The sequence below is a fragment of the Bipolaris oryzae genome, assembly GCF_000523455.1.
Source record: "Bipolaris oryzae ATCC 44560 unplaced genomic scaffold scaffold_0, whole genome shotgun sequence".
In the NCBI taxonomy this organism is placed as follows: Eukaryota; Fungi; Ascomycota; class Dothideomycetes; order Pleosporales; family Pleosporaceae; genus Bipolaris; species Bipolaris oryzae.
The window spans coordinates 35,481-57,606 of NW_006911276.1; the positions used below are offsets into that span (position 1 = coordinate 35,481).

The following is a 22,126-nucleotide window of genomic DNA, read 5'->3' on the forward strand; positions in this document are numbered from 1 at the left end:
CTTGGCAAGACACATGTCTGTGGTCCTTGGCTTGGGTGGTGGGGAGTAGTGCTTGCTGCCTGCCGCTAGGCCAGCATGACGTTGCTTAAGCGAGCGATTGCATACCGGACCCTTGCCGTCGTGATGATTGTACGCCTCTGCCTTGTAGCCCGCGCCTGTCGCTTTTTCTTGGATGGGCTTTAACGCGCAGTTTTCCTAGAGTTTTACGACCAGCTCAGCTCGTCATCCTATAGCCATACCGCGCCCTCGCCATGTTCATGCTCCGAAACCGTGAGTGCCGCTTTGTTTGCTCGTTGCTTGCTCTCACCTGCGCATGCCCCTCCCCCGCCGTTGCTGCGACACTAACTTTGTAACATCAGTGGGTAAACTTGTCTTTGGTGATAACTCCAAGGAAACCATCGTCGAAATCCCCCAGGGCCAACTCTATCTTGTTCGACCTCGCTCTGTCAAGGGCTATTCGGAGCTTATCTTCAAAGACGCCGCTGCCACCATCCGCCGCACAGGACAAGAGTTCCAGTACCAGCTCGTTGTCCAGCGCGCATACGAGGAGGGTGAGGAGGACCTGCTCGCCGGCGAGGACGAGGACGCAGCGTTAGATGCGCTAGCTGGAGACAAGGACGAGAAGACTTTCCTGCTTGACGAGGACCTCCGATTGCGTGACGACGTACGCTCTACCGGCGAGAAGATCTTTGCCTGGCGCGACCTGAGTGGCGACGTTGACGACCTCTGGGAGTTTGTCTGTGACCCTTCAGTCAAGCCTGAGACCGCTGCTCTCTTTGAGCGTGTTGCCCTGCAGTGCCAGTACGAGAGAAAGTTCAGGCGAAGTCACGAACACGCGACTGAAGACGACCTTGCTGCGCTCGCCTACTACGAAGAGCCCATTCCTGACGCAAGCCCCCTTGCTAGCCCCACGAGCTCGACCACCTTCGTCCGACCGATCGAACCTCCAACTACCGAAGACCTCTTTCCAAACACTACAAAGGAAAACATGAAGAAAAAGGTTGCTGGTAAGGTCACTGTTCCAGAGCAGGAAGATGCCACAACCGCTCCACCATCTGCCGCGCAGCCACAAGCCCTCGAAACCTTGGTTGAGGGCGATGCCGAGCTCCACCTTTTCGATTTCCCCTCGGGCACGTTCATTAGACAGGACCCTAAGGTCAATGTTACTGTGACGGAGATCGGCGACTGGAACTACTGGTTACACATTGTTGGCGAGGAGCGCGAGTGGCTTGGACAGCCCATTGTGGAGGATATCAACCCAGTCTTCAACTATGAATACAAGTCGTTCATCTTCAATCACTACCTGGAAGACGGCTCTGCATACTCATGGCTTCTAAAATTCAATGATCAAGAAGAACTCGAGGTTGTACAGCAGGGTGTCATGCAAGCGCTTTGGGAGCATTTGAACAAGATGAAATGGGGCAAGGCAAAGGACACCGATCGCGAGTACGTTCTGGAAGCATTCCAGGATTTGACCATGGAGGATGTTCCAGAAGAAGAGGAGGAAGAAGAGGAAGAATATGAAGAAGAGGACGAGGAGACCAGCGACCAGCGTAGTGAACACTACGATTCAGATGAGTCTGAGGACGATGTCGAGACTCGCCCCAAGGATGGAGACGAGAACTCACAGCTGGCTGTAGGCTACAAGCATGACAGGTCGTTCGTTGTGCGAGGCGACAAGATTGGTGTTTTCAAGCACACTCCCGATAATCAGCTGCAGTTCTCAACCACTATTTCAAACATCAAAACTCCAAAGGGCAAGGCCTTCAACCCTCACAAGGTCATGCTTCATCAGCAGGATCGAGATATGATTTTGCAGAACCTTGAGAACCCCAATAACCTCTACCGGATGGATCTTGAGACCGGTACTGTTGTGGACGAATGGAAGGTGCACGACGACATTCCGGTCAAGGTATTTGCACCAGAAAACGTATGTACAATCATGATTTCCAAATATTGTATCGTAAACTAACGGTACACAGAAATTCGCCCAAATGAGTGGCGAGCAAACCTTCTTAGGACTTTCTGGCAATGCGCTCTACCGCGTAGACCCTCGCTTGGCTGGCAATAAGCTTGTTGATGACCAGCTGAAACAATACGCCACCAAGAATGCGTTCTCTGCGGCTGCGACTACCGCCAAGGGTCACATTGCTGTAGCGTCCGAGAAAGGAGATATCCGTCTGTTTGACAGGCTTGGTATCAACGCAAAGACTCTTATCCCCGCGTTAGGAGATCCAATTATTGGCATGGATGTCTCTGCAGACGGTCGTTGGGTACTCGCTACTACACGAACCTACCTTCTTCTCATCGATGCGCTCCAAAAAGGCGGCAAGAACGATGGCAAACTTGGTTTCGAAAAGTCATTCGCAAAGGACGACAAACCACAACCCCGTCGTCTCGCACTCACACCAGCACACGTTGCCCAATTCCAGCACGAAACCAAACTTCCAATTTCCTTCACCACTGCACACTTTAACACGGGTCTTGACGAAAAAGAAACCACCATCATCACGGCTACTGGTCCCTTTATTGTTACCTGGAGCCTCAAGAAGGTTCTTGCTAATCGCAAAGATCCGTACAGCATCAAGCGCTACTCTGAAGAGGTCAAGGCCGACAACTTCAAGTTCGGCTCCGATAAGAATTTGATCGTTGCACTACCAAATGAGGTTGATATGGTTGCAAAGAGGGCACTGCAACGACCAACGAGAGAAAGCATCGCAACACCAAGTCGCGTTGGGGCTGCAAGGAGGAGTGGAGTGCGAGGAAGCTATCTTGGTCGCAATGACATTGTCAACAGTCCTTATTAAGTTCTGTGACAGGGTGCTAGGTATATCACCTTCCGCGGAAGTCAATGGGAATGGTGTTGGTGAGAATTCCCACCAGCATAGGCCATGGGCGTCGGCGTTGTGTTGCTTGTCCTTCTTTCCTATTTCTAAGTCACGCGGATTGCGCTGCCGATAAACTGGGCTACACTGCGATTCCTTTCCCCTCACGAAGATGTTGGTGTAAGGTCTACTAGAGACGATATAGTGATTCCCGTATCCCACACATACTCCATTGTCCTTGTCAGGGATAAAACGAGGTCAATAAAGTTGTCGAAGTGGACATGCCCTTTGCCCAAGCCTCACCACGATAGATAGGAAGATTACCCGTTTAGATAAACATGCAGCAGGGATACCAGGGGAATGACGTGCTTACCAGCGCAACCTCACCTGTTCCTTTTGTCAGACATTGCACCATCGCTCACGTGCTTGAAAATCAACATGTCGCAAAAATGGCACAATACAACGTTTCATTCAAGGTCCAATTACAGCAGTTTAGCCCAAACCAATCACAACCGCCACAAAATAGCTTACTCGTTGCTTCGCCGGTGAGTCTTGGCGGGTATCTCGATTCAACCTCGGCACATGGGACAAAACATCTCCACATCCATACCGCCCCAGTTTCCCTTCCCCCAACCTCGCTCCATAAGACGTTAACCCCGGACCTTTTTCTCCGCCTCCCCCTTCTTCACCGTTCTCACGAAATACGTGCGCGCTTACGTTTACACTCATACATACATATACAGCGGCTTATTAGTACCACTATAATCCCTAATCGCACCTTCGCGACCGATTAACCCGAGACACGCGCGCATACAACACAACACAACATCCACGATGTCTGAATCCCTGACCACGAAGCAAGTCGCCGAGCACAACACGGTGGAGACGGGTCTGTACATTATCATCGACGGCGATGTGTATAAGATGGATGAGTTTGTCGAGGAGCACCCCGGTGGCTCAAAGATTCTGAAGAGGGTGGGGGGCAAGGATGCTAGTAAGCAGTTTTGGAAGGTACGTCGTCTGTCATATATTTCTTTTTTTGAGAGGGAGAGAAGGGGTGGGGAAGGAAGGGGGAGTTGTGCGCTTGGGAGTGTTGAGGAGAGAAAGCTAACAGATATGATAGTACCACAATGAGCATGTGCTGAAGAAGTATGCGCCTAAGCTTAAGATTGGGAGTGTGAAGGAGGAGGCCAAATTATAAGTGGGTTAGATTTACAATATGAGATTTGAAGTTGTTTTCGTACTACGTACGCCTTTTTCTTTGGCTGTGTCGCTGAGGTTGTGCGCGTGACATGGTATGGTGATGTAGAGTGACATGCAGATGTACTTGATAAAGTTCAATAACTAACTACAAATTACAAAATTTCGGTCCCCATCTTCTAAGTTCTAGGTAACGTTAAGGTGGTATAATGCTTTCTCACTCCCTCTCTCTTCTTCCTCCTTCGCTTCTTCCTTCTGCAACCGCTAATAATTGATAAAAAAAGACTTTCGCACGCAAACATATAAATGCCGTGGGTATCGTGATAGTGAGAAAAAAAAAAGGGAAACCGAAGACTCCGAACAAAACAAAAAACAAAAAAGAACCAACCCGGAAAAGGAGATAGGGAAAAGAGATACGGCCTTGTCATCTCGATTTTGCTTGCGATAGCAAAAAAGGAGAGAGAGAGAGAAGACAAGGTCGTAAGCAACGATACGCCGAGCAAACTCCCCTTCATCGCTGCGTTAAGGAATAAAAAAACAAGAGGAGAAGGAAGCAGGTAGATGCGCGGCGGAGGTATCCAAAGAAAGAGGCGCGCTATAGTCCCCCCCCCTCCCCCACTCCACCTCCACCCCTCCCAAGAAAAGGAAAAAAAAGCTAAAAGCACATCCACCTCTTCCTAACCCCCAGTCTCTCCCCTGACCTCGGCACAGGACTCGTCCTGGGTCTCCCATGCTGTTTCTCCTTGATGGCTTGCAAATCGAATTCTCCTTCTTCCCCATCACCATCGTCATCATCATCTTCCTCGTATTCCTCATTGCTAATGCGATAACGCCGCACAGACCCCGCATCTTCGTCGGCTTTGGTGTAGAATTTCTCTTGAGGGCCCGAGACGCATCGTGGTGTTATTCTGCGGAGGAAGCCGCGGAGGCCGCTGTTGGCTTTGTCGATTCTTTGGTATTCGCGTTGGCGGGTGCAGGGGGAGGTCCAGTGCATGGTTGTGTTTGTTTTTTTGGCAGCAGCAGCAGCGGTGGTGGTGGTGGTGGTGGCGTCGTCATGGAGAGGGGAGGGCTCGGTGGTGGGACGTTGATGGTGGTGGTTGTGCGCGTCGGATTCTTGGACGACGCGCAAAGTGTCGGTGCTGAAGCGCGTGGTGCTGGGGTTGCTGGGGAAGCCGAACACGTCGCCGTGGGGGAGTGTAGGAGAAGGGAGGCCAGAGTTGGTTTGGTAGGAAGGGTTGGAGAAGATACTGCAGCTGCGGAAGTGCAGGGCGAGCACGTCGTCAATGTCGGCTGTGGGTGGGGTTTGGAAGCTTTTTACGCGGTAGTGGCGCGCTGGGCGCGAAGGGTCGACTATGGTGCAAGAGGTGCGTCTGGACGAGGGTTTGGAGCCATGACCGCGGCTTTTGGATCGATTGGTTGAGTTCTCGGACGAGGTTGTGGATTGTTGGCGTAGAGGTCTTGAGCGCTGCTCTGATACGGGTCGACGGGTTTCCATATTCGCGACTTGGACAGAAGACGAGGAGGGCTCGAGAGCCGATTTCTTAGATGTCCGCTGGTGGATAGATGTCGTGTTGCTCCTGTGAAGTAACACTGGTTTTTCGCTGGCCATGTTTGAATGTTGAGATCCAGCGAATCCACTATCTATTCGGTCCATTGTCGATCCATGTAAGAGGACGGTTTAGAAAGTAGCTGAAAAAAAGGGCCGTGACGTAGATGTGGGATATATGGAACGTTAAGCTGCCGTTAATATCGACTTAGTCGTTGATAATCTCGGATAATCGTCTGCATTGGTAGTTAGTATCCAAATCAGGCAAGTCCTGTGCTCAAGGGGTAAGACGCCCATACCAGCAGCCAGTGCCAACACGCGATGTGAAACAGAGAGACTATTGATAGCGGGCGCAAACGGACGAAAAACCTCACTCATAGACAGGCGCGGGTGAGAGAGAAAGAAAAAAGTGCAGTAGAGACGGAGAGCAGAAGAGAAGAAGGCCGAAGTCGCAAACGAGGATATGCGAACACCAAGTAGTTTGTTGGGAGCCCAGTCAAGTGACGCAGTGGTATGCGCGACTCGCCTGGAACTATTGGAATCAACAGACACGATCAGACAGACAGGCGAAGGCGGCTACGACTAAGTATATAGAGAGAAGCGGCTCCGAACGACCAAAACGTAAACGTGAGCCGTTGGTTGGCTGGTCCAGACCCGTACCTAGTAAGATGCAGCGCGACCGAACGGCCTCTGCAACAAAGCGTTTTCCGCGGCTGCTGAGCCGAGCGCGTGGGCGGGCTGTAGCGAGGGAAAAAAAAAAAGAGGTTCCAGTTCACCGCCTCACAAGATTGGTTTGATCGTGCGCGGGGACAAGGTATTTGAAAGCAGACTTAGTGGAGCGATATGAGAAATAAAACTGGGGAAGGGGATTTGAGGTTAGCTTCCGTGCGTCTTGAGACAAAGCATGCCAGGTGCACTAAATATGTCACAGATGAGGTCGCACGCAATCATAGAAAGAGAGTTTAAACAAAGGATCTGGGGGGTGTCTCTCTTTCGGCAAGTATGGTGACGATGTCATCATGCTTGACATGTGAAGAAAAAACTGTGTTGTGAGTGGGTGTGAGGGCAGATAACGGCAACGAGGCAGATTCATAGGCTGGCTGTGACTGGCCTTGTGACAGGTTGGGGTAAGGGATGTGCGGTCCCAGAGGATATCAAGTGGCAAGGAGCAGCAGCCTCGTGTACACTACTGACTAGAGCCACACACTAGACAGGCCGTGTGGAAGCCTGCATGGACGGCGGGAAGGACCGAATCAAACAAGAGAGCGATACACCAGTCACCGCGAAGCCAAGATGCACGCGCCCGACTCAAGCAACTTACCTGGCGCGGACAACGTTGATGATCGAAGGGCAAGGCTACCAGTAGTAGCGTTACGCATGGCATACGCGTAGTCGATGGTGGAAGGGAGGGAGGGGCCGTAAGGGTCGTGACATGAGGACCAAATCCCACGCTGGCGGGACGGCGTTTACATGTGTGCTGTGCATGGGTCTAAAGATATACTTACATATGTACCTGTTTTCTCCCTGCTGGAGATTTGCCGCCAGGTGGTTGTCAAGTGCAGTGGAAACGCGGCCCGCCGTCTTACTGCTTACAGGCCCCTCCCCCTTCCCTCTCCATCTCCGCTGCAACCAGACGAGCAGAAAAAAAAAGAGCCAAGGGGGAACCAGGAAGGAGAGGGCGCCAACAAGGGCCGCGCCAATACAGCAGACCTGGCGCAGGGACTGGCGCCAATGATCATGTCATGCGGCATGGGCATTACCAGCACCCACGCCCTCCCAAAAGATTGCCCGCACGGCTTACTTGACTTGGCTAGCAGCTGCATGCAGTCTTCTGGGAGATCGGCTTCGCACGTGCGCTTCTCACGAACCCGTCGTCGATTCCACAGGCACGCACCGCGTAAAGGCTGATTGACCAAAGAGCGGTATGATTTGGCACTTGTTTCGATGCTGACCCGCCCTCATGATGGCCGTTGCTCAATAAACCACAACTTCAACACAGACACATTGTTTGAACTTTTTCCTTTCTCCCCGCCGTTTCTCACCGTAACGACTGGCTCGTGCATCGTTTCTACGTTAATAATGACCGTGTTAATGCCTTTCACACCCCTCCCTTGTTCACTGGATCTCGTGGTAAAACGCCTCAATCATGCTGGCGACCTGTTCAAACGCTTCGAGACAATGCCAATGCCCGATCCCCTGTAGAATCTCCAGCTTCTTCTCGCTACTGCCAATCTCGTCAAACATCTTCTTGCAACCCTCCAGCGGCGCGCTTTTATCTTCTTCGCCCGCGAGGATCAGAACAGGCACGCCGATGTCGCCGTACTGAGGCACTTTGGCATTAATGATGACTCGACAGTTGGATACGTAACCAGCTGGGTCCTGTGACAGCAGCAACTCGCGGATCATCGCTTTAGCAAGCGGGGAAGATTTGCTCCCTACTGCCGCTTGCGGGATGCTATCTGCCATGGGCTGCATGCCCTCTTTTTCCACACTCGCAATCCGCTTCTCGAAAATAGGTCCTACTGCCCCCGGGTTGGGATAGACGGGGCCGATAAGGATGGCTGCAACAATGCGATCACTACGCTCAGCAGCAAGATGCGCGCCCACGATCCCGTAGCAGAAGTTAGCTCATCATGTCTCGTTTTTTTTAATAAAAACTCCCCATGAATGTTTAGTTGTGCTGGGCGCAAATGGGAAACATACCCTCCCATGCTATGCCCCACAAAGACAGCCTTGTCCACCTTCAGGACATCCAAAACGCCCATAACATCCTCGCCCAGCGTTTCAATACTTTGCTCGACAAAGGTGTACGGCGAGCGCCCAGCGCCCGTGTTATCAAAGGTTATGCAGCGGAACCCGCTTCTAACCAGCTGCTGGCATACTGCATAGTAGTAGTTCTGCGACGAGCCCAGACCATGCATGAAGATTAGTGTCTCCCGCGTCTTTCTGTTCGTCGGCGACAGGTCCGCATAGTGAATCCGCTTGTATCCAAGTTGGAGAAATGGCATCGTTGATTTGGTGTATATTTATTTGTACTGTATGTGACAGGCGCAGGTTTAGAAACGTGTTTGGTTTACAGCAACTCGGCCGAAACCGCAAAGAAAAAAGCGGGATGATCACTTGACGTCATATTTCTGGGACTGATAATGGCATCGATAAGGGGCAAGAGGCGGGGGGGGAGGGGAGAGGGTTTACACAACGTCTCTTCTTCTATGAAAGTCACATTTCGTATATTGGATTTCGTGATATATCGAAACAAAAGTCACCTAACGAGCTCCCGAGTCTCGAAATAGTAAGATGGGAACTTAATCAGGACATGCATGTCACATGATTGAGCACAAAGCTTTACTTTCACAACTGCATCCCTTTTTTTTGATCTGCATGTAACCCCCCCTATCTCCATTAACCTTATGATTTTCCACATTGCACTATTAGCCCAGAAAATCCAATAATACACATATGTACTCAAAGAGAAGAAGAAGAAGGAAAAAAAAGAAACAACGCTCAAGAAAAATAAATCTTTTACATATTTTAACGCGCATACTACGCAGTCAACCCGTCGGCGATGTCAATCGATACATCTCCTTCAGCGCTTCCATACACCTCTCCCCAAGCGCCGATTCATTCAGCACCTTGGGATCGTGCAGCAGTGTCCATATGAGCTGCGCTAGGCCCTCTCTCGTCGTAGCCTCCTTAAGCGCATCCCGTCCTTCGTCCGCCCCCTCGTTCAGCGTCTGTGACACGCTCTTCGCCCGTGAGCGCCTCCGCCGGAAAGCAAAGATGCTCCGAGTCATGCCCTGGCCTGCGTCGCCGCTTACGTCCCAGAGCGCCACCCGGTTGATGAAGTGCTTCATTGCTTTTTCCTCAAACTGTGCTTTGCGAGGAGCGATGGCGGCATCGAATTCTGGGTCTGTGGGATAGGATTTGGGATCCCAGAGGCGGAGGAGGTAGCGGAAGGCTCGTATTTCTGCGTCTTGGACGGGTAGGCTGCTGAGGTCGAGGGTGAAGGGGTCGTTGGATAGGATGGAGGAGGAGGAGGACGTTGGCCGTCCGCTTGTGGTGCTGGTGGGTGTGGAGACTTGCTCTTGCTCGTACTTGAGATCGAGAGCTTGGTGTGTGTCGATGATTCGGTGGAGGGCTACCCTCTGGTTCTGAGGCACGGCATCGGTGCCCTGGAAGACACGTGGGTATTCCCTTACAGAGTGTTCAACGGGTGCCGAGAAGGAGCGTGAGGAGACGCTGCTCCCACTTCGGTTGTTGCTGAGGAAGTGTGGTCGCTTGGATTGTGAAATGGTGGCCATGGTTGGCAATGTGATGTGTGTGGTTGCTCTGGTAAAGTGGTGGATCTAGACGTATACCATTAAGGGAAAGCGCAGCACCTTTTCACTATATAAACAATGGTCAAGGCAAGTCAGGCAGAAGTAAGTAAGTAAAGGGAGTCAACAGTTGGACCGATCAACAAGAATGAGGAAGAAGGAAAGAAGGGAAGAAACACCAGCAGCAAAAAGCCAGTCAGCAGGCGGCTGGCAGGCATGCCGACTATCCAGTAATTGAGCAGCGCACAAGCCGGCAGCCGAGCGTGACGCAATCTCCTATTCGGATATGCAGTGAGCTGTTCGAAGATTATTCCCTCACAGACGGCCTTTTTAGCACGGCCGTGATGTGTCGCGGAACCCCAGCCGTTTATGCGCTTGATTGGCGACTGAGCCACCGCGTCGTTTGAGCCACCTTTTCATGAGCCACTTCTGACACGCTGTGTGGTTGAGTCACTGCGCCGCACTCTTCCGGATGATGCGGGTCTGCAAACGACCGTGGTGGAGTCGGCGACACGCTCGGGCAGCGCTTTGGTCCTGCCGCTAACCCGGCTTGGTCGGCTATTCGGCCACCGCAGCGAGTCGCTGAGGCCGGAGCGTATGCTGTCCATCCGCTGACGCGTTAGTATGCACCTTACCTCTTCTCGCTAACAATACCTACACTGCCTAAACCCAAACCCAGAAGTCTGAGCGTCCTGAACTATTCACTTACATGCCGTGAGCATATGCACCTAGCCTTGCCCCGTTCATCAATCATGCACATGATCTACCTATAGCTAACTAGACATGTAACACACACATGTATCAAGTTATATATATCATATATGTACATACTGATATCGAAAATACATAAGTCATTCAACCCGCGCTGTCCATGATGCACTTGGAACGCCTTTTTTTTGTTGCGAATCCAGCTTCTCGGTGCACAAAACGCCTTGCAATGCAGCTTATAACCAGCATCCCGTCCAGACCTCGTAAAGAACACGGCCACCCTAGAGCGGCCGATACGTCCCCTTGCGGCACCCCTCCACAACACAACAAACTTTATCATGATGGTGGAACAGGCTCAGTCTTCCCGTTTGGAAGTATGTGCTGAGTAGTCGACATGCGCACACCCGATGGCCGGTCCGCCTTCTTTTCTTCTACCGCCTTGCTTTGGACATCCGTTTCCTTCTTGACATCCTCGTTTCCACCCGTCACGTTGGGTAGTGCCTGGGCCTCTTTCAACGCGTCTTTGACCATCTTCTTCGCCTCGATTGCCAAATTCGGGATTTCCTCAGACTCGTTGTTCTTGTTCAAATACGACTCGAGCAGCGCCTTGAGAGTCTGCGCGCGCACAGGCTTTGCCAGATAGTTGTTCATGCCGCTTTCGATGCCTGTACCACATTCTTAGTCTACCGGATCAAACTTAACTGAGCGTAGCACTTACACTTTTCACGGTCACCTTGTATGGCCGAAGCTGTCATGGCAATGATGAGAACGTTTCTTATCTCCGGATTGGGATGCTTCCGGATGAGTTTGGTAGCTGTGTGTTATTAGTACATGCAAGTTGAATGCTTAGTAGAGAAGAGCCATCTTACCTTCGTAACCATCACAATGCGGCATTTGCACATCCATGAGGACTAGATGGAATGGCCGACCGTTCTCGGACGCACGCTCCAGAGCATCTATTGTCTTGAAGCCGTCCAGATACGCATCGCATTTGAACCCAAGTTTTTGCACAAAGCTGATGGCGATACGCTGGTTGATCAGATTGTCCTCCGCAATACAGACCCGCAGGTCTCGTCTTGGGACAGTAGACAGGTCAATGCAAGCACCTGAAGTAATCCCATGGCCATTGTTCTCCTGACTAGAGAACCTGGCCATAGGATCTGGCTCTCTACTCCTCTGTTGCTGATCCCCTGCACGTGCTTTCGGCACCTTCTTGAAGCGTAGCGAGAAAGTGACAGTTGTTCCCTTACCTGGCTGGCTATCGAGGCGTACTGTTCCATGCATGACATTCTCTATGAGAGCTTTGCAGATACTAAGGCCGAGACCTGTGCCACCATAGCTTCTGGCGGAGCTAGACTCAATCTGCGAGAAGGGAAGGAACAGTTTTTGCTTCTGCTCGTCTGGAATGCCGATTCCAGTATCAATGACGCTGCAAGTCACATCTGCCCACTCGCTGGTCTCTTGATCAACAACTGCGCGAACCGTGACCGACCCTCTTGGCGTAAACTTGTAGCTATTGGATAGTAGGTTCATAAGAATTTGATGAAGCCGGACGGGGTCACCCATGACTAGCATTTCCGGATCTAGTTCCAGCTGTTCGATTGTCTTGAGGCCCCGCTCGGCGTTCGTGTACGCAAGCGCACGAACAACTTCGGCGATGGTCTCATTGAGCGAAATCGGCATCTCCATGACGTTCATCTTGCCAGCCTCAAGTTTGGAATAGTCAAGCAAATCGTTGATGATCGAAAGTAGCGTATCAGCACAGACACGAATCGAGTCTGCATATCCTGATTGCTCTCCATTGAGAGGCGACGCCTTCAACAGTTCCGACATTCCGATCACTCCATTTAGGGGCGTGCGCAGTTCATGCGAAACATTGGCTAAAAAGAGACTCTTGGCCTTTGCTGCTTCCTCCTTCAATTTCATGTTGCGAATGGCATTTGCTTCTGCCTCTTTCGCTTTGATCTCTGCAGCTCGTGCCTGCGCCAAAGCCCGTTTCTGCATCTCGAGCATTGCCTCGTTACTTGCAGAAACCCTCTCAACCTCCTTGAAGAGTAGTGCATTTGCCAGAGAAATGGATATTTGGTTGACCAGCAATCGAAGGACTTGGGTGTTTCGTTCAGTGAACGAGTTTGGCGGACCTTCAACATAGATGGAACCCAAGAGATGGTCACTATGTACGATAGGGATACAGATAACTGCTTTACCTTCGGGATTGCGTCGCAGGTAGGAGTCTGAGACGTTGGAGAAACGATCATCTTCTAGCAGGTTCTGAACAAAGACAGTCTCCCTAAAGCGCAACGTGTAGAGTGTCACCTGTCTAGCGACCACATCGTCCACAGTGTCCAAAGGCTGGCTGGCAGGGAATGATGTAACACCCGAACTGAACCCACTGTCATTGTCGGGCTCGTTGGTAGCTACACATGCGATAGACCACTCAATCTGCGGGTCCTCGACGACAATGCCACAAAGTGTTCCTCCGGTGGATTCCAAGAGAATCGAACTCATCTTGGCCATGAGTTTATCTACCACTAGTTCACTCGAAAGAACCTGACTTGACTCAAGGATAGAGGAAAGATCTAACATGTCGAGACCAACAGCCGATAGGCCATTTTGAAGGCCCTGAGCGGACTCTTGGCGACGAGTCCCCTCCGGGACAATCCAGTTCTGCGTTCGGTCAACAGCTGTTTCAGTCCCCAGGTCATTCTGTTCTAGCCGGAAGGCTGTGTTGTTTGTTTCAGTGACCGAAGTCTGGACACCAGCGTCTTGCGCAGTAAATGGGGCACTACGACCGAGAAGAGACTCGTGCTTGCTCGTGAAGTGATTCGCCTTTCCAAATGCCGACATTCGTCTATATGTCGAGAGACAGTCCTTGATTGTGTGACGGGCTGCCCTATGAGCTTTTTTCCGGATGAGAAACTCGGAATACAACTCGAGAGCAAATGCTTCGTCCAGTGTGAAGTTGTAGGTCTCGCTATGGTCCATGGCACCTTCGTAATTTTGCAGCGCGGATGTATAGTCGAGACTGCTTTCCGCTAGAAGGGCATTGAGAATATGCTTCCAGCCCCGGTAGTTGGCATCAGTAATTGTACAGCATACCTCGAGTAGCTTCAGTGTATCTTGGACATGGCGAAGCATTTCGTCTTTGCGAGCGTTCTGGGGGTCTGCTCTGAGAACGGCCATATATGCCACTGATAAATAATACCGGACCGAGTAGTTTGACCGTTCGCACCACATGCTGCTTATCATGGGCAGTAATAGCTCTCCAAGTGCAATGGCCTCTGAATTGAAACCGAAGAGCACCAATACAGGCAGTTTTATAGCAAGGTATATCGATTTTGGCCGCTTCGGATTGCTCGCCGTCTTTTCAAGGAATTCGATGTACTCTGCTTCGTTGTGTTCGTGATCGGAGAAAATCGATGATGCTTCGTTTGTACCCGTCTTCCCTTGAAGAGCTCGCGCGTATTGGCGGCTGGCCACCAAGAACACACCTCCTCTTAAATCCTTTTCCCAATTTTTCATGTCTAGAGGTGTTTCCTCTATCCAAGCCTCTAACTCAGCAACATCATGAGAAGCCATTATTTTGAAATAAGCCCGAATGCCAAGATTCAAGAGCGTGAGAATACGATCGCCCGCAGTCAGGGACGCCTGCAAAGCGTCCTCGAGAAAAGGAATCAAATCGCCAAGTGGCCCTTCCAAGTGGCCAAGGAACAAGGGCTGTAGAGTCTGGGCTCTGCCTAAAGTGTAGTAATCTTCAGGGAACATCTGGAAAATCCGCTTTGCTATATCGCCCATGTCCACAGCAAACTGTATCATGTTGAATCGGCCACCAGCAATGCTGCCAAGATGTACGTACGCAAGCGCTACTTGTGACGTGATGCCTCGGTCAAGGTGTACTTGGATTAACATTAGTGTTGCTTGATAGAACAGCAAGCTGTGTGACCAGAACGCCGCACTAAGGAGCTCAACAAATACAGGCCCAATGGTCATCAAAATACGGTCGTTGGTTGGCGATTGGGGCGTAAGCAGTTCGTTCTTGTCAGTCGCTTGAAGCCTACTGTAAAGCTTTTGGAACTGTGCATCACATGCTTCCCATGTCGTGGGAGGAATAGGATATCCAAGCATAGATAGACAATTCTTCAAAGCCTGAAGTGCTCTGTACATAGTGACATTATTAGCTTACAATCCAAGAAAGTCATGGTAGTCATTTCTGTAAGGGGAGAATATGGGAATTACATACCCCAAACTATCGCCACGAACGGCAAAGACACGGGATTGAAGGATGAACGAGCTGGCCTTGTCACATGGGTTTCTCGCATGCTGAAACGTAGTCTCGATCAGACTCAGAGCTTCGTCAAACATGCCCTGATGCCAATAGCATTCGGCTGAACGAACAAAGAGTTGCAAAGTCTCCTGATATGAAACATCTGGTTTGCTTTCATCCCATGGATCATCTTGCAACAGCTTGAGGCTGTGTGCAAAGTAGTAGATACCCGTTGATCTCGCGCCAGACTCACATGCCGTTTCTCCTGCCTGGTAGAGCATGTCACGAAATGGAGCCCGTATTGGTTCCTTGGACTTGATCAACTCTGCAGCAAGACAGATGTGGCGACTCTGCATATACAAAGCTTTTGAACTCAACTCTGGATCATCCAGATACTCCTTTCCAGAAAGGATCATTCTGGCAATAGTATAGTGCATCAGTTGGGTGTCCCACTCATTGACTAACGAGTTGGAAGCTGCTGCCAGGTATCTGTCGTGACCGAATCTGAACCGAGCATCTTGCTCCGCAGGCATCAACACGTAGGCTTTGAGTACTTCATTGAGTGCTGTGACAGCACATTCGTTCTTGTCGAAGAGCGGCAGTCTAGCGCCAGGGGGTTCTTGGCCTGTCGGTTTCAAGAGTTTCTTTAGAAGCCCGAAAGAGAATGTACCGCCCAACAGCGAAGCCCACGCAAGGAGTTTTCTGCTCTCACGGGGCAGATCCGTTAGGCGTCGGGCAATGAAATCCGTCGTAACAGCAGATCCATAGTCCGGAGATTCGAAGACTTCAAAGACCTTATCTAAGTCGAAAACCCAATTATTCTCTCGCCATTCATAGAAGACACATCGTTTCCTATAGCACGTGTCCAATATTTCCCGTATGTAGAACAGGTTGCCTCTAGACTTTTCCTGAATGACAGCCACCAGGGGGAGTATGTACTGATGATCTCGATGAAGAGTTTCCGCCACGTACTCGGCAGTTTGAACTTCGGTGAACGGTAGTAGCTGGACCTTGGTGGCGTTCCGAAGAAGGGGAACGAGCTCCCGGGGTAAAGACTCTTCGTCGGTGTAAGTGAACATCAAGACAAGAGGTATTTTGGCCTGGACAATGTGGTGTATGAGCTCTGCACTTTCCGGATCGGCGTTTTGGACATCTTCTAGGCTCCAAGTACAGAGCTTGTGCATTGCAAGGAGCCGCAGAACATCAATGAAGACATTCATAAACCGGGACGATTTGGAGGCGCCCCCACTTCGTAGCCAGGCCTCAGCGGTGTGCCCAGCACCTCCACAATGGACAGCAGGAGAGGATGCGCGACGATCCTTGACAAAATCTATGTCCTTTTGCTGGGGTGTTTTGAGTCCGTTGTTTGTATTTAAGAGCCACTCAGGTAGATCAAGATAACTCCGCAGGACCATCCAAACACCACTGCTCTTGAGGTAATGACGTAATCGTTGGTGAAATTCAGTCGTGACATCTGCTTCGGAGAATATTTGCCTGAAAAAGGAAGACATGAGTCTGAGAATAGGGTCGAAAGGCGCCCTCTTGTCGGGGTCGAATTTGGCCATTGCAAAGTAACCCGTACTCCGCGCAGTGCTCTGTATGCTCTGCACTAAGCGGGACTTTCCCAGTCCAGTAGCTCCGCCAATTGCTATTACCTACAATGATAGATTAGTACATATTGATTGGTGATTTCGAAAGACGGGTAGTATTTTGGTCCTCGACATACCTGCTACAGGTTAGTGCTGGTCAAGAAGATGATGACAGAACTTGTACTTGCCTCGCAGCGAGCTTTGCGCCTTAGTCTCCGTGTGCTTGCCAAAGTGCGCAAACCATCGTTAGACTGGTGTGAGCGAGAATGCAGTGCTGAGCTCTCAATGCTATTGTTAGACCGTCCTCTATGAGCGAGTTGTAGCTGGGGTCGGTTGTCCAAACTACCATCAGCTGTAGACGTTTCTGATTGTGTGATGCTGTCTTGGGAGCCTTGCTGTATCGATCGAGCCGCCTCCATGAAAACAGGACCGTCTGCCGAGACGCTGTTCATTCTGCTTTCGGAACCCCTCGAACTGGTGCTCTCCGAGATAAGATCATCAAATTGCAGATCCAGTCGCTGATCTGAATAAGACGATCCTGAACTCATGCTCTGCAGGTTTTTGACGCCGTTACGGCGGTGCCTCGCTACTCGCTCAATCACATCGACTATAGTCTTTCGCTCTTTTTCGCGGCCAATCAGCTTGAGTGGAAGATTAAAGAAGCAGCTGATGTCCTTTGAGCCAACCTGGAATGCCTTTAATCCCTCGACATCGCCTTCACAGAGCAGCTCGCGTATGCGGGCGAGGTCGTGCTTGAGCCCCGATGTAGAGTGATATCGGTCTTCAATGCTTCGTTGCGTCATTCGTTGGATGACTTCAGAGAGAGCTTCAGGAATGTCCAGACGTATCGAAGAGACAGGAGGGATGCGCTTGCTGATGACGTTTTGCATGACATCAAGAGCGGTGCTTCCGTCAAAGGGAGTATGTCCACAGAGCATTGTGTAGAAGAGGATGCCAAGACTGTATATATCTGTTCGGGTATCCGGCTCGGCAGGCATACGGCCCGTCTGTTCGGGAGAGATGAAAGCCAGCTTTAACTCAACCCCAGTTTCCTTGGACAACGCACTCCAGCCAGCACTTGTCAGGCCATTCTCAAACGAACGTGCCCCGCTTCCAAAATTCTGGTCAAGTTTAGCAGGTTTTCCTTGCAGAGGACGCAAGAGAAACTACTCACAATCATTTTGACGGCCCCCGTTTCTGCGAAGTGGAAAGCATCGCCACGGATTTCGCCATGCACGATTTCGTGGCCATGATGCAGTATTTCCAGACACTCTACCGATCCAACGGCGAAATCGAGAAAAGTCAGGAGGGGCACACCATGATTGGACATCAGGGCATCTAGTTGGGGTGGCGTGTTGCCGTTTGTGCTTTTGCGAAAATTGTACCAGTTTGGTCCAAAATCGACCAATTCCTTGAGGAAGTTTGGACCTGGGGCTTCGACTATGCTGGCAACCAGCTGGTCTTCTCCATGCCTTGCAGGCAGGCGCACAAATTCGATGGGACGGACAAAATGCCTGCCTTCAGGGTCCGACTCTTTGACAACCAGCTTGGAGAGGTGGAATTCGCGTTCCAGTCGCAGAGCCTGCTGTGACACGCGGCACACGACAGGACGGCCATCGGGAGCAAGGGCTTTGGCGGTGGTTTGTGTATGGTGTGTTTGGACTGTCGAGGCGCTCGCCTCTGAGCCGGAGCTGCGATGGCTGCGATGGAAAGCTGGACGGGTGGCGCCCGGTGAATGCGAGGTGGTGGACGAGGTGATGTCGCTCCTTCCCCTCGAGAGCGGGCGCTCCTGGCGCGGGGGTGTCCGCTCGTAACCAAAGAAATGCCAATTGTCATATGACTGCACGTGATTAGCGCACTTGCTGCGATGGGCGAAGTGGTGGTGGTGGTAGTGGTGGTGGTGGAGGTCGGGCACTGACCGAATGGAAAGGCTCAATCTCCGAGTCCCAGACGTAGTTGGGGAGCTCCTGCAGGCGCGCAAGAATATGGGCAAAGCGCGCAGCCCTGCCGGAGGCTTGGCTGGGCGTCATGGTGTGGGTGTGGTTGTTGGGGCCCGCGACGGGCCTAAGGCATGCTCTTGGTGGGATGGAGGAGCGGGTTTGGGCGGAGTGGGCGCGGTGGCAGGGCAGCAGGCGAATGGATCACGCAGTCACTTGGGGTGCGACTGCCATGGCGAGGGCGCAATTGGGAACGAGGGTCGGGGGTGGCAAGAGAGGGGGGGCGGTGGATTCTATCGTCGTTGAACGAGCGGCCGTCCTGTGTGGAGAGCAGGACTCCAACGCGTGCTTACTGATGGCCCATCAGCCACAACACATGGGCGCGGTCCGCAACAGCAGCCTTGCGCCTGGCCTCGTCCGCTGGTTCGCTGCTTGGGGTGTGGAGGACGTCATAATGGAGATGCGCCTGGTCTGCCACCGCCTTGGGCCTTGGGCCTTGGGCCTTTGCCTTGCCAGGCCTGCCCCCCCTCCGCTGGTACAGGCCTTGTCTGCCCACAACCGCATCGCCGCCAGCATGCATGTCCGCTGAGACGCCTCTCCAAACATGGGCCGTCTAGCAGCAGCATCAGCCGCCCATCTGGAGCGAATGCGGCCACGGCTGGTGCACACATGTAATCACCCCCGCGGTACTCTAGACGTGACAGCCTGATACGGCCTAGTGCAGCAGATCGCCCTGGCGCGTCACCAGCCGGGTAGCGGCCTCATCCTCGACGACAAGCGGTGCACCCGTTCCGCATACACACCCACCACGACGCACATATAGCCGCCTCGCCATATCCTCACCACCGCCGCCATTGGCCCCCCGACGCCCTCGACACCGCCTGGCTGCGAACTGCTCGACTCGCCGCACCCGTCCCGCCAGCGTGGCTCCCGCACCGCACCGCACCTGCCCCACTACGCCCCGAGTGGCCAGCACTCTCCCCGACATTTACTCATTCTCCCCATGCATCTCCCCCAGAGATAGCTGCCCTTGACGAGCGCCTGCTGCTGACGATTCCGCCCCGCCCCCAATTCAATGTCACATCATGGACTCTCCCGACCACGCACATGCCTTTTCAGGCGATCTCGGAGAGCCGCAAAGGCCACGCCAACTGCCCCCCGACCTCCCCACCTCGCTCAATGACAGGAGACCCGTCCACATCATGAACGAGGAGACTGAGATATACGATGCATGGCAAGGTAGGCGCTGCTGCATCCGGCAGGAGCCATGCTGCAAACGGGGCCGCTAACACCACGTAGGCCAGTCGCAATTCCTCACCACCCCCATGCCCGCCCGCCCACTCAGCTTCAACCTCTCGCTCGACGACCCGACATTTGGCGATGAGGACATGCAGCAGCTCGAGGACAGTGATAGCCGTCTGGTACAGATGCTCGCCCACCAGGCACGCCTAAAAAACGACAATGCAGGCGATGAAGCAAAAGTGGTTGCTGACGACAAGTTGTCACACGAAGAGAAGAGGGAAGCCCTGCAAGGCCTCTTCACCCTGGCTGCCTCCAACGGCGAACTCGAGAGGGTGAAGCGGTTGCTCGACGGCAAGGCTCGGGAATACATCGACATCAATGGGGTCGACGCCGAGGGCACACCGCCACTAGTCTACGCAAGTTGCTTTGGCCACGAGGATGTCGCGGCAACCCTACTCGATCAAGGCGCAACTGTTGATATACAGGACAGGAACCGCTGGACCCCCCTCATGTGGGCCATGACGAACCGACACAAGGATATCGTTAAACTGTTACTAGAGCATGGAGCATCCACCGACGTCAAATCTTCGGGCGGGAGGACCGCATTCGATTTTGTTGAACCCAACACGGAACTTTCCGAGTACCTTCACGAGAGCGGATATGCCATTGGCAATGTGGGTGTTGGAGATGACTTTTACAGCTCTGGTTTCTCGCAAGATCGCTTTGAGCAGGAGATGCAGGAGAATGACATGAAGCGACGCATGATGATGGAAAGCGCCTTCAACCTGGAAGTTGATATTGGCAATCTCGGCTTGGACGAACAGCCAGAGGTATGGGCCATGGTTCCCAGCGTAAACGCACCGCTAACCGCTATAGTCTCCTGAGGAGCCAGAGGAAGAGGCCCAAGAGTTTATATGGGATAGGTGCCTCAATGATCAAATGTTTGTCTTCCAAGAAAACGAGCTCGAACGCATCCTCGACATCATCATCACCAACATGACACCACAACGCTCCCCGTCGCAAAAGCCGGTACCTGCGAACATACTTTTCCTCAGTGCCCGGTATGCACACTATCACGCCAATCCCGAACTCCTCGAAACATTACTCGTATCTGCCATGAACAAGATCAATGACGTTGTTGAAAAGCACCAGTGGGATATGACTGTGCTAGCATTCTGGATGTCAAATGCCACTTTACTTTTGCATTATCTCAAAAAAGATGGCGGATTGATGGGGGCCACCAACAACTTCCAACTCCAAATGGCCGAACTGATCAATGAAATCTTCATCTTGATCATTCGTGATGCAGAGCGGAGAATGGACAAGAATCTCGATCAGGCGATGCTGGACCACGAGCCGATGCCCGGATTCGAAGATGTGCATTTCCAGCACGAATGGAAAATATTTCGTTCAAAGCCAAAGGCGAAGCCCGTAGAGCCACTTGAGAAACGCTTCCGACCGCCGTCCCCGAAGCGTCGAGCGCAGCCCTCACCACGAAACATCACTTCCCTTCTTGCATCTACTTTGTTTGTTCTTGATCTTTACGACGTCCATTCCGTCATTACAGCCCAGGCGCTATCGCAGCTGATATACTGGATTTCTGCCGAAGTTTTCAACCGCATAATGTCCAATCGAAAATACCTAGCTCGAACGAAGGCTATGCAGATACGCATGAATGTCTCGACACTGGAAGACTGGGCGCGATCAAACAACCGGCAGCCAGAGCACTACGAGAACGGCTCCATGACCTCCACTGGGGAGAACACTGCAGATGCTGCTAAGCGGCACCTCGAGCCTTTGATCCAACTACTTCAATGGTTACAATGTTTCTCATCACTTGGCGAGGATTTAGAGTCGCTTGTAGGAACGTTGCAGCAGCTGACGCGTCTGTCGCCTCAACAGCTATTGCATACTGCAAAATACTATAGACCAGAAGTCGGCGAAAAAGGTCTCCCAAAAAGCGCATCAAAATACATTGACCACCTACAAAAGGCCGCAGCCGATCGAAAAGCTGCAAAAACGAAATCACCGAATCTTGACTCGGCGCCGACCACACCCGTCAGACCAACTGCCGAGAGACCTATCGAGCCCTCGCCTGCGCCCTCACGAATGTCTGATGAGGAAGAGCATGACGAACTTCCCGACGAGCTTCTTCTGGATCCTTCGTATATGCTACCGTTTTCATTACCAACATCGACAGACATGCTCATCAGCTACGGCGCCGGCTTCGGTGGCGTCAACAAGGAGAGGGAACGGAAGTATATTCCCACTGTACCTCCGGAGTTCATGGCTAAACTAGATCTAAGTGGCGGCATGAACAAGAACGGCAGCTCATATTATTCAGAGTCATCATGGAATGATCCAAGCTTTGGGTGAAGATAGAAAAGGTTGATAGAGTTGCAAATCCTTGCTGATTATGGTACGGAATAGTTGCTTCCATTCTGCCTGGTTCGGTTGGAGGCCGAATTCCTTCAAGCCACGTCGTGCCTAGCACTCGCT

General features: G+C 52.0%; 7 protein-coding genes across 7 annotated transcripts; 3 read left to right on the forward strand and 4 right to left on the reverse strand.

Moving 5' to 3' along the window:
- Positions 1-251: 251 nt before the first annotated feature.
- On the forward strand, positions 252-2,807 carry COCMIDRAFT_79750 (uncharacterized protein; the record flags this gene model as incomplete). The annotated part of the gene is made up of 3 exons (XM_007683978.1): positions 252-270; positions 360-1,930; positions 1,983-2,807. 3 exons carry the CDS (start codon positions 252-254, stop codon positions 2,805-2,807), a joined length of 2,415 nt encoding a protein of 804 aa, XP_007682168.1.
- Positions 2,808-3,659: 852 nt separating this feature from the next.
- On the forward strand, positions 3,660-4,026 carry COCMIDRAFT_5 (uncharacterized protein; the record flags this gene model as incomplete). The annotated part of the gene is made up of 2 exons (XM_007683853.1): positions 3,660-3,836; positions 3,949-4,026. The coding sequence occupies 2 exons, from the start codon at positions 3,660-3,662 to the stop codon at positions 4,024-4,026; spliced, it is 255 nt and encodes an 84-aa protein (XP_007682043.1).
- A 654-nt stretch (positions 4,027-4,680) lies between these two features.
- Positions 4,681-5,634, reverse strand: COCMIDRAFT_21194 (uncharacterized protein; the record flags this gene model as incomplete). Its single annotated transcript, XM_007683890.1, has 1 exon — positions 4,681-5,634. One exon carries the CDS (start codon positions 5,632-5,634, stop codon positions 4,681-4,683), a length of 954 nt encoding a protein of 317 aa, XP_007682080.1.
- A 2,052-nt stretch (positions 5,635-7,686) lies between these two features.
- COCMIDRAFT_7 (uncharacterized protein) lies at positions 7,687-8,579 on the reverse strand (the record flags this gene model as incomplete). Its single annotated transcript, XM_007683854.1, has 2 exons — positions 7,687-8,149; positions 8,275-8,579. 2 exons carry the CDS (start codon positions 8,577-8,579, stop codon positions 7,687-7,689), a joined length of 768 nt encoding a protein of 255 aa, XP_007682044.1.
- A 543-nt stretch (positions 8,580-9,122) lies between these two features.
- On the reverse strand, positions 9,123-9,872 carry COCMIDRAFT_79637 (uncharacterized protein; the record flags this gene model as incomplete). The annotated part of the gene is made up of 1 exon (XM_007683979.1): positions 9,123-9,872. One exon carries the CDS (start codon positions 9,870-9,872, stop codon positions 9,123-9,125), a length of 750 nt encoding a protein of 249 aa, XP_007682169.1.
- A 1,059-nt stretch (positions 9,873-10,931) lies between these two features.
- COCMIDRAFT_79424 (uncharacterized protein) lies at positions 10,932-18,478 on the reverse strand (the record flags this gene model as incomplete). The annotated part of the gene is made up of 7 exons (XM_007683980.1): positions 10,932-11,260; positions 11,314-11,409; positions 11,465-14,751; positions 14,836-16,514; positions 16,622-17,569; positions 17,623-18,288; positions 18,368-18,478. The coding sequence occupies 7 exons, from the start codon at positions 18,476-18,478 to the stop codon at positions 10,932-10,934; spliced, it is 7,116 nt and encodes a 2,371-aa protein (XP_007682170.1).
- A 992-nt stretch (positions 18,479-19,470) lies between these two features.
- COCMIDRAFT_79286 (uncharacterized protein) lies at positions 19,471-22,003 on the forward strand (the record flags this gene model as incomplete). Its single annotated transcript, XM_007683981.1, has 3 exons — positions 19,471-19,624; positions 19,685-20,469; positions 20,504-22,003. 3 exons carry the CDS (start codon positions 19,471-19,473, stop codon positions 22,001-22,003), a joined length of 2,439 nt encoding a protein of 812 aa, XP_007682171.1.
- Between the last annotated feature and the right edge of the window lie 123 nt (positions 22,004-22,126).